The sequence below is a fragment of the Engystomops pustulosus genome, chromosome 4, assembly GCF_040894005.1.
Source record: "Engystomops pustulosus chromosome 4, aEngPut4.maternal, whole genome shotgun sequence".
In the NCBI taxonomy this organism is placed as follows: Eukaryota; Metazoa; Chordata; class Amphibia; order Anura; family Leptodactylidae; genus Engystomops; species Engystomops pustulosus.
Genome location: NC_092414.1, coordinates 62,654,971 through 62,666,692, shown reverse-complemented (window position 1 = coordinate 62,666,692; position 11,722 = coordinate 62,654,971). Strand labels below are relative to the sequence as shown.

At 40.1% G+C, this 11,722-nt stretch overlaps 1 protein-coding gene across 1 annotated transcript; it reads left to right on the top strand.

The window, feature by feature from the left end:
• Window positions 1–3,970: 3,970 nt before the first annotated feature.
• Window positions 3,971–11,402, top strand: GDF9 (growth differentiation factor 9). The gene is made up of 2 exons (XM_072146076.1): window positions 3,971–4,388; window positions 8,964–11,402. The coding sequence occupies exons 1-2, from the start codon at window positions 4,070–4,072 to the stop codon at window positions 9,884–9,886; spliced, it is 1,242 nt and encodes a 413-aa protein (XP_072002177.1). The 5' UTR covers window positions 3,971–4,069; the 3' UTR covers window positions 9,887–11,402.
• Window positions 11,403–11,722: the final 320 nt, after the last annotated feature.

Sequence of the window (11,722 nt, the reverse complement as noted above, 5' to 3'; positions counted from 1 at the left end):
ATTTATTTAGGTGGTAAATCTATCTGCCTGAAAATGTGATGATTTTGAATTCCGAAAATGGCAATTTTTTCAAAAACATTCATCATTTTTTCTTTTTTTTTTGTAAATAATCGCAAAATCTATCAGCCAAAATGTACCACTAAAATGAAGTACAACATGTGCGGAAAAAACTTTCTCAGAATCGTTTAGTAGCAGTGTTCAAAAGTTATAACCATATAAAGCGACGCAAGTCAGAACACAAAAAATGGGGCGGAGCCTTAGGCCGGCGGCACACATGGCGTTTTGAACCTGTTTTGGGGGCGCTTTTGAGCGGTCCATTAAAAAATGCATGCGTTTTTTTAAAACACATCCGTTTTTGACAGTTTTTTCTAATTATCTTAATGAGGATAATTGGAAAACGGACAAAACCGTTTAAAAAAACGGACGCATTTTTTTTACGGACTGCTTAAAAACAGCCCAAAAACGGGTTCAAAATACCACATGTGCCTCTGGCCTTAAGATATAAAATGACTGCGTTCTTAAGTTTGGATGCGTTTCAGGGAGACCCCCCTCCCACTTTCGTTTTGGATGCGTTTAAAAACGCAATGAAAACGGCACGTGGGAAGGCGCCCTCAGGGCAGATTCATTGGAAACACATATGCGTTCTGGCCTAACACCGTTCCACTTACATTTCGGATGCGTTTAAGAACACAACAAAAACACCACATGGGAATTTGCCCTGAGGGCGCATTCACACGATACGTTACGTTTTTTAAGCATTTTTGATGCATTTTAACGGCTTCACCCTAGGCTTCTAAGGATACATTGCGTTTCAACTGCATCAGCTAAAACGCAATGTAACCTCAGCATGTGATCAAGGTTCAGGGCGCATTCACATGATGCATTGCTTCATGTTTTTTTATGCGTTTTGGACGCATTACAAAGGCTTCAACCTTGATCACATGTTGAAGTAACATTGCGTTTCCATTGAATTTGCTAAAACGCAATCTTACTTCAACCTATGTTTAAGGCTGAAGGGTGAAGACACACACGGCGTTTTTGGGCCGTTTTTACTTAGTGCGTTTTCACATCGGTTTTTGAAAACGCATGCGTTTTTGTCAGTTTTTCCGAAATTGCGCAATGAAAAACGGACAAAAACGCATGCGTTTTCAAAAAACGCATGCGTTTTTAAAAAACGGATGCGTTTTTTAACGCATGCATTTTTAACGATGTGAAAACGCACTTAGTAAAAACGGCCCAAAAACGGCCCAAAAACGCCATGTGTGTCTTCACCCGAAGCCTTTTGAATGCGTCAAAAACGCATTAAAAAAACACAATACGACACATTGGGGCAAATTTACTTACCCGGTCCATTTGTGATCCAGCAGCGCGTTCTCTGCGCTGGATTCGGGTCTGGCCGGGATTTATTAAGGCAGTTCCTCCGACTTCCACCAGGTGGCGCTGCTGCGCTGAAGTTCCCTGGAACGCACTGGAATACACCGAGCTGGGCTGAGTGAAGGTAAGTACAAGCTCCGCGACACATTTTTTGTTTTAAATGCAGCGTTTTTTCCAAATCCGTTGGGTTTTTGTTCGGCCACGCCCCCCGATTTCCGTCGCGTGCATACAAGCGCCGATGTGCCAAAATCCGATCGCGTGCGCCAAAATCCCGGGGCAAATCAGGGGAAATCGGAAATATTATCAATCGCATGCGTTTCTCGGGAAACGTATATGCCATCAGCCCGAGCCCCGCCCTACCGGAACATGTGAATGCGCCCTGACACACGGGGGTCTGGGTCTTAGCACAATCACATATGCCCGATCGGTAACCAGGCCCGGTGTCTTGCATATAAGCAATACAAGACACCAGGGTCTGGTTTCCCGTCAGGGCGCTTTCACACGATGCGTTGCGTCGCATTTTCTGATGTGTTTTTTTACGCATTCCAAAGACTTCAGCCTTGATCACATGCTAAGGTTATATTTAGTTTCTATTGCATCTGCTACGGTAAGGGTGAAGACACACGTGGCGTTTTTAGGCCGTTTTTAGTTAGTGCGTTTTCAGATCGTAAAAAACGCATGCGTTTTTGACAGGTTTGACCAATTATCTTAATTCAAACTGGTCAAAAACGCATGCGTTTTTTACGATCTGAAAACGCACTAACTAAAAACGGCCCAAAAACGGCCTAAAAACGCCACGTGTGTCTTCACCCTAAGAGTCATGTCACACATGGCGTTTTTAGGCCGTTTTTGGGCCGTTTTTAGTTTTCAGATTGTAAAAAAAATGCGTTAAAAAAGCATCCGTTTTTGAACATGCATGCTTTTTTGTCCGGTTTTCAAAAACACGCATTTGTTTTTAAAAACTGAGGCGTTTTTTAATGCATGCGGTTTTTACGATCTGAAAACGCACTAAGGGTGATGCCGCACATGGCGTTTTTGGTCCATTTTTAGTTCGTTTTTCCCAATTATCTTAATAGCTAAACAGGTTGTAAGCAACCAAATGCATGGTAAACTGCCAAAAAAATGGACTGAAAACGGATGTTTAAAAACGGACCAAAAACGCCATGTGTGACATCACCCTAACTAAAAACGGCCCAAAAATGGCCTAAAAACGCCATGTGTGACATCACCCTAAAGTGCAATGTAACCTCAGCATGTGATCAAGGCTGAAGCCTTAAGAATGAGTCAAAAACGCATAAAAAAACGTAACGCAATGCATCGCGTGAAAGCGCCTTTACCTGTGCGGTAGTATGAGGCAGATTCCCATGTTGCATTTTTGTTGCGTTTTTTTAAACACATCCAAAATGCAAGTGGAGGGGGTTTGGCCAAAATGAAAATACGCTTCCCATAAAACGCATGCATTTCATTGGAAAGTAGCAAATTAAAAAAAGGGATGGGATCTAATATATATATATATAAAAAATAATACTTTTGAAAAATATGGCTGGAAAAATCACATAAACAGGCACAAATAAGCACCACACAAAAGAAAGCTATGATAAATGTCCCCCCTTGTCTGAATTGCGAGGCATGAAAAACAATGAAGCGTATTCATCCCTTACAAAAATCAACTCATCTATGGAGAGCGGCCAAGTAGAGCATTCCAGCCGCTAATTAACTGATTACTGCAAGTAAGGTTTTAATATGAACACATCGAGACGAGAATGTTAATAAACTTTTGGCACAAACAAGCGATATAGTGTACACAGAATGTTCACTAAACATAGAACAGGTGTCACGAAAGGTTAACCTCCGCGGGTACAGAACGTGTCCGAAAACATACAGTAATGACCCTTAGCAACCCTAATAGTTTGGCGATGTTTATACATAATGGGGGACATTTACTTAGAGTGTCGGTGTCTGCATTGGCTTTGTTACCGACCTGCTCTCGGAAAGAAGATACACATTTAATATTGTAGAGCTGTGCAGAGACATTTCTGTCCCCGAGCCCATTTTCTGTCCCTGGGACCAAAATCTGTCCAGAACACCAGAAATATGTCCAACAGTCCCTGCTAGACCAGTTTTCTTTTGGTCTACTTTCCGCCAGTTTTCAGCGCCCAAAAATGGCTGTGACACATATTAATTCTGTCTGAGTTTCCACTCCGCCAAAGCCACGCCCCTTTTCGGAGAAGAGTCGGAGCAGACGGAAAAAGTCATTTTTTCTGTCCCCGACAGCTAATAAATAGGTAGGAGAGCAGAACATGTGGTGAAAGCACCACAAAACTGGCGGAAACGCCATAGTAAATGTCCCCCACTGTATATGATGACATATGACAGCAAGAAAAGGGTTAAGGCTCTCCCTCAGGGCGCGTTCACACGTTTAGTTTTGAAGATGCAGTTTTTGGAGCCAAAAGCAGGTGTGGATGATAATGGGATGAGACAAATAATTGAAAGGTGCTGCTCCTCCTTCCTGCTTTTACTCCATTCCTGGTTTGGGCATCAAAAACTGCATCTGAAAAACTGAACGTGTGGTCGCACCCTAAGGAAAAAGCAGCTGAAGCTCATTTAAGGGAGTGAGCAGCAGGACTACCTCCCCTGAGCAGTCTGCTAATTGTCATGGAGGGAATTGGATAGAAAACTACATCTCCTCCAAGGAATGGCTCTGACACTTTTTGTGGCCATGTTGTACTACTCCACCTGGCTGCTCTCCTCTGAAGGTGATTCGGAAGAGCTGTATGACAGCCAAGCCTTCCAGATGCTCCCTCCGTTGCTTAAGGAGCTGTCAGAGCGGCCAGACTGGAGAGAAGGAAAGCCAGCTCCACAATCAGTAGCCATCAAATACATGAAAAAGCTCTACAAGATGTCAGCCACCAAGGAGGGTGTACCCAGGTTACACAGGAATGCTGAATATAACACCGTGCGGCTGTTCACTCCCAAGACCGAGTGTAAACCAGGCCCAAAACTGGAAACAAAAGGTCAGTACAGGCTATAGTGACATGAGCACTTTCATCATCCCCTCATTTTGTTTTCTGCCGCAAACATAAATAAAAAAAATTCCTGGATGTATGACGGTAATCCTTACAAATGTAAATCTATAGATATGTTTGAAGTTTGGGTTGAAAGTTAAATTTGATGTTTTCTGTTTCCGATGTAAAAATTTGTGTATTTTTATTTTTTTTATTTTTTATTTTACTTGTTTTGCACATACAGGCGGTCCTCTATTTCAGGACACCTGACTTACAGACGACCCCTAGTTAAAGACCAACCCCTCTGCCCACTGTGACCTCTGGTGAAGCTCCATAGATGCTTTACTATGGTCCCATGTTATACATTTTTTTTTCTTTGCTGTCCCAAAAATCCATAACTTTATTTTTATGTGTACGGAGCAGTTGGGCTGCATTCACAAGGCACGGTTACATTCCGTTTTGAAACATAACAGCTGAGGAGAGGAGATTTGCCTTATTACATTGCTGTTAATGTTTGCCTCTGCAAAGTTAATACCATGTCAATGCATGTGTTGACACCACATTGATGGTTGTTTTGTTAACATGTAGTTAACGCTTGGTGCTGATATTACTTTTTGTATACTCAGATGTTAACAACAACTGAGCACATCTCCTCTCCTCTTCAGCTGTTGTATTGCATATCAAGACAATGTGCCACTTGTGAACACATCCTCAGGGCTTGTTTCTTAGTGATGGCATTTAACCCTTTCACGACCCGTGCAGAAATAGCACATCATGGGTCGGACGCGGGTATATCACAGCAAAGACTTACCGGTAACACCTGCGATTGGTGCTAGCACCGATCGCAGGTGTTTACCCACACTTTGCCGCCGGCAAAGCTGGACGCTGCCATCTTGCGGAGGATCGTCGCTCCCTAGGGAGTCTGAAAATAGTAAAAGTTAAAATTTAAAAAAGTAAAAAAAAATTAAATTAACTAGAACTGATAAAAATATAAACAGTGAAAATCACTAACACATTACGTATTGCCGCGTCCGAAAATGTGCGTTCTACCAAAATATTTTTTTCACTGCATTTAACCCCGTAACGGAAAATGGTGGCCAAATTCGAAAATGGCACTTTTTTGTCAGTTTAAAAAATATAAAAAAATCAATATAAAGTGATCAAAAGGTCGTACAGTCCTAAATATGGTAGCATTAAAAACTTATTCAGAAGTCGCAAAAAATGACACCACCCACAGCTCTGTACACTGAAGTATGAAAAATTTATGAGCGCCAGAAGATGGCAAAAAAAAAATCTACATGAGTTTTAAAATTTTTGTAAATATATGAAAACATTATAAACCTGTATAAATGTTTTTATCCCCGTGATCGCACTGACCCAAAGAATAAAGTAAACATGTCATTTGAGGTGCACAGTGAAAGCCGTAAAATCCAAGCTCACAAGAAAACGGCGCAAATGTGTTTTTTCACTACATTTTTTCCCCGCTTCCCAGTACAGTGCGTGGAATAATAAATTGTACCTATAAACAGACCTCCTAAAGACTGTCCAAATAAATAAACAACATATATTGACAAAGTATATATTTTATTAATTAATAATACACAGAAAATTACAAATGTATGATCACCATGATTAAAAACCAACCCATAAAAACAATCCCTGGTGGACAAAAAGGTGCATAGCCATTCCTGAAGTAGTGTTATTACAATACAGGTAAATACAGGTAGATGTAATATTACAATAAAGCAAGTTCAGATTAATAAGTTAACGACATGTAATATCAGTCACATCAAATCAAATATCAGACCACATCAACACCCCCCCCCCCCTGGGGTTCTGTGGTCCATCGCCATTTCTCCTGAGCATGATGCAACCTGGTCGGTATACATGAATTTCTTTGCACTATGCACTTTATATACTTGTATGTCTGCTATTGTTAGGCGTTTATCTACCAGGATTTAGAATACAATCTATATAGCTAGTGAAATATTAGGGGCACTAGTATTGATATTAAACCATATTTTATGGAGGTTCATTTGTATTATTTAATGTGACCGATATTACATGTCGTTAACTTATTCATCTGAACTTGCTTTATTGTAATATTATATCTACCTGTATTTACCTGTATTGTAATAACACTACTTCAGGAATGGCTATGCACCTTTTTGTCCACCAGGGATTGTTTTTATGGGTTGGTTTTTAATCATGGTGATCATACATTTGTAATTTTCAGTGTATTATTAATTAATAAAATATATACTTTTTGTCAATAATTGTCTATTTATTTGGGCAGTCTTTATGAGGTCTGTTTATAGGTACAATATATCTGTTTTGTAGCAGACCTTGTGCTTCCTAATTTGCCTGGATAATTGGTATGCATGGAATAATAAATACCATCTCTATGAAATGCAATTTGTTACGGAGAAAAAAGGGCGAGGTCCTGAAAGGGTTAATATTCCATGCTGTGTACTGTAAAGCTGGGGGAAAAAAAATTGCAGTAAAATTGACATTGCGCCAGTTTGCACACTGCTTTTTTTTATGGCAAATGACACAAATGTGTACTATAAATGACACATTATCTTTATTCTCTTGGGTGGTGTGATCTTACTAAATTTAAATAGGTTTTATCAGACTTAAAACCTTAAACGAAAACCTTTTTGTACAAAAAGTATTCATTCACCATATTCTGACGTATTTCAATATTGTATACAGTGCTGTGTAAGGTTTAATTACTACATTTTTTGGACTGTAGGACCTTTTGATCACTATTTCTTGCAATTTTCATGGTTGCAAAATGGCACAAGTTTGAATTCAAGAATAAGTTTCAATATTTTGGTGTGTGTGTTTTTGTTTGCAGACCCCCTAGGGTACTTTGCTTCCACCGATTGCTAGTGTTTCCTGTGGCTGTTTGCTGTGTAATGAAAACAACCCGTATGTAATAAGAGAGCCCAGCCAATGAGCCTTCTTCAAACATCTTTAACGCCACTGTGACATAATAGCGTGTCACATGTCCTTAAGTGGTTAATGTTGATAAGTGTAATGAATGTTGCCCTGTAGTGTTTAGAGGGAAGTATTGACACTGATGCTTTTGAGAAATCTACCCCACTGTTCTGGTCAAACAGAACACAGAACTGGATAAGTAGTGTGTAATCAATACGCAAGCTATCGGACAGGTACTACAAATAGGAGATGGATAAAAAGTGTCAGTGCTGGGTTATACATACACCAGTGTCTTATTCTGAACCTGATAAATGATGCTGGATGATGTATTTGGAGTAGTTTGGAACAGTGGAGTCTTAGCTTAGACCAGACTTTGGTTGGTCTGGGTTTAGGTCACAATTTTCTGGCTCCTGGATTATGCAACACTCCCAAAAATGCACTGAAAATGCTTTTAACCCCTTAATAAATGGGGTGCAAGATGTAAATAATTCCAGAGTTCTGGTTTAGACAGGTTTATGATCTAAAAATAAAAGCGCCACATCTGACTACGGTTTTTTCTGGTATTGCAGCTCCATTGGATGAATGGAGCTTAGCTACAATATCTTGCACCACCCCTTGGTAAGGAGAGGAGGTTTTGTAAGAAAGCAGCCATACTTTGCAAACACGGGACGACAGCTTTAAAGGAAACCTATCACTTGAAGTGGCAGGTTTCCGATGGCAATACCGGGCACCAGCTCAGGGTGAGCTGGTGCCGGAGCTTATTTTTGTTAGTGTTTTAAACCGCTGTATTGCGGTTTAAAACACTTTTTAAACTTTATAGCTGGCGCAGGGAGGTACGCGCTCGGCGCTTACCATGCGCGTGGCTACATAGTAAGTGAAGGAGAGCCGCGCGCATGGTAAGCGCCGAGCGCGTACCTCCCTGCACCAGCTAGAAAGTTTAAAAAGTGTTTTAAACCGCAATACAGCGGTTTAAAACACTAACAAAAATAAGCTCCGGCACCAGCTCACCCTTTCTATCTGAAACCTGCCACTTCAAGTGATAGGTTTCCTTTAAGCACCTCTCCCAACCACATTTTACAGGATGTCCCAGGTGGCGGGAAGTACATCCTGGGCTTCAACTCTATTTGCTTCCTCCAGAAAGATTAAGGCAATGGTAAAGCAAGAAGCAGTCCCCTACCTGCTTCACCATTGTGCCTCTGCCAATGCTGTGTGTTGCTGCGGCAGGTGGGTATTATGTGATTTTCCCCTAGCAACTTCAAAAAACTTGCAAAAAAGCCAGATTTTAAAGCAAAGAGGGGTTATACGGACTGAAAAAAACAAAAAGACATTCGATGGTCGGGGCATTTTTAATGCGGTCCTACAGCAAAATGGGTTATTGTACAGGGTGTGGTTTCATAAGAAAGAGAGATAAATTATGTGGAAGGGGGTTCTTTAGAGTTCTCTCTTTGAGATATGAATACTTGGTTGAGAATGTGGACTAGACTACATGGAGACTATGTACCATTACAGATGTGTTTGAAGAGTTCTATTTGACTATGTATAATTAGTGATGTTCAAGTTATTTTGTTTTAGCTTAAGAACCTTTAAATCGCTCCCTTATTTTTGAACCTGGTAATAATCCTTTTGCTTCTTTCCTGTTAGGACATCTGAAATCCCAGGATTTGACATTCCATGTTGACAGTGTGTCAGTCTTGGAGCAGAATCTTCAATCTATTTTACTTTATTCTGTTAACAAGCAATATTCCTCCTCCAACATCACCTGCCTCTGTGCCCTGGAAATCCTCAATGGGGACTTGGGCAACCCTCTCTGTCCTAGAATCCCTCAGACATTTGAATTCCAGCTCCGTAACAGACAAAGATGGGTTGAAATCGATGCAACTACGTTCCTTCAGCCATTTGTTTCAACCAGGCAAGTTCTCCATCTGTCCGTTAACTTGACGTGTCAAAGGAACAACCACCCCCATATTTTTGAGATTATGGGACCTTCACAAGTGACGAGATCTCCACCATGCCTACTTTTGTATCTAAATGACACAAGCAACAAGGCCTATCACAGAAGAAAAATGCATGTAGAACCTCAAAACTGGTCTAATGAACACATTCTTTCACACTTGAACGATCTGCAAGAGAACGAACCGACAACTAAAGTGTCTCGCCATCGTAGGGAACAAGAAGTTGAAGTAAACAATCCAACTTTAGAATCAATAGCGTTCAATTTCAGCAAATTTAAGGGCTTTGTGTACCATGAAAATGAATGTGAACTTCATAAATTTCGACTCAGTTTCAGTCAGCTGAACTGGGACAAATGGATTTTGGCACCACATCGGTACAGTCCAGATTACTGTAAGGGTGATTGTCCTAGGTTGGTTGGCCATAAGTATGGTTCTCCAGTACACACCATAGTACAAAACATAATTTATGAAAAAGTGGATTCGTCAATTCCTCGGCCCTCTTGTGTCCCGTCTGAATATCGACCTATGAGTGTTCTAACGATTGAACCTGATAACTCTATTGCTTATAAAGAGTATCAAGATATGATTGCGACTAGATGTACATGCCGTTAACCTTCCTTTGACACTTCTTGTTCCTAACCCAACTGTATTGCCTGTTCCATCGGGTTTAATTGAAACGTAGGGGCAAAAATGTTTCCTTAAATTGAGTTTTATATAAAGTCAACTCTAAAAAAACATCTAAAAAATTAATAATAATAATAATAATAATAATAATTAAGGAGAATTTATCTAAATATTGCAACCCATCAATAAGTCATTAGTTAATGAAGTGTTGAGCTCCCCTTTTTCCACTCTAATGGTAGATTCAGATGAACACAATGGGGACTGAAATGTGGCCGCACCATTTGCGGCCACATATCGGTCCCCATTGACGCCAATGGCGTGCGGTCACGGTGCATTGAGACCGTGCTTGGAGAAATATAACCATGTCTTATATTTCGCCTTGATACAGCGCAGGCCCTGTGCTTCTCTATGAAGAGGGGTGCTCACTCCTCCTCTCTCCTGCACGTGGCTCTAGGCATACGTTCGTGTGAACGAACCCTTACATTTCTGTTAACCTCTTAAACAAGAATCAAATGTTCCCCTTTTAATGGGCTATATGTGCAATGAGGAGACTGAAGGACACAAGTTTATAATGTATTTCACTTTAAAAGATATTTTAATAACGCAGTGTTGTCGATTTTAATATCTAAAGGTCCCCAGATGCCAAGAAGGAGGTTTTAAGGTTACTGGTCACTTTTTAAATGTTTTTTTTTAAAGAGCAGGTCAAATGGTTGTCCAGGGGACAACTGCCTTCCTTCCGCAGTGGTTTCTGGGGAAAAAAGTTGTCTGAAATGAAGACAACCTCCTTTACACAACACAGTAATAATGCCCTCTTATGTGCATTGGAGTTGGCGCTATGTCTTATTGCACTTTAGCTAAGTGAATGCGAAAATACATTGAATAAAAGTGGTAGCATTCTCTTGGGTATTTCAAAGTTAAAAAGATAGGTAGATAGGTAAACTATATGAAATGGATAATTATAGAAATTAGTCTCAAAACTACTAAATAGGACCACATGTAAATATTTTCCCAGCTGTTTATGCTTTCACATCTTAGAACTATTTCCAGTGAGAGTCTAAAGAGCTATTGCTAATATGAAATATTTAAAGAGCTCTGTTATGGGATGATCTTTTAATGAGACTATTAAAAGATTGTGGGTCTACCCTCAAGTTCAGCTTGGGGAACCCCTAATGAAAATGGGTAATTGGGTAAATACTAGCACTTTAATATTGGGAGACTTTTTTTTCCCCTGTTGCGCTGCGCTTTAAATAACACTGTCTTAAAATGTCTTTTAAATCGGTTTAGGTAGAAATATAAATTGTATGAGCACGTGGCTACAGTTTTTGTTGCCTGGCGCAGTTAGTGTCTTCGTATTGCTGCACTTATTATGCTTCATACTGAAACTGTTAGAACTTAAAAATGAAGGCACCAATGACACAATGAATATTTCTGGTAGACCATGTAATGAATTGTTAGCTTTCACTTACACAAAATTAAAGGGGAGAATGCAAAACCTGTCTCGTGTCCTAATTTACTATTCACTGGTTATTATTTGTATCATGTGCTGTAGGCCCGAAGAGAAGTCTGCCTCTCCCATCACATGGTTTGACACTGCCTAGACATGGCACTAAGATCTACCATACAATACAACTTTATTGATTCAGTAGGAATTTGATTTGTAAATTGCAGCCATAGCACTTATTACAATAGAGGGAAAAGGACAACGTAACTTTTATGCCAGTTTTCTTAAACTTTAAAGCGTGTTACAATTGACTATAGTCCCTTCATGGAGTAAAGTGTAGTGAGGCTGTGCATCTACTTTTTCGACAAAGTCTGCACCTTGGC

Excerpts from the sequence above, each read along its gene's own strand:
- GDF9 (XM_072146076.1), top strand. The coding sequence starts at position 4,070 with ATGGCTCTGACACTTTTTGTGGCCATGTTGTACTACTCCACCTGGCTG. Across the intron at positions 4,389-8,963 it reads CCCAAAACTGGAAACAAAAG|GACATCTGAAATCCCAGGAT; the intron begins GTCAGTACAGGC and ends CTTTCCTGTTAG.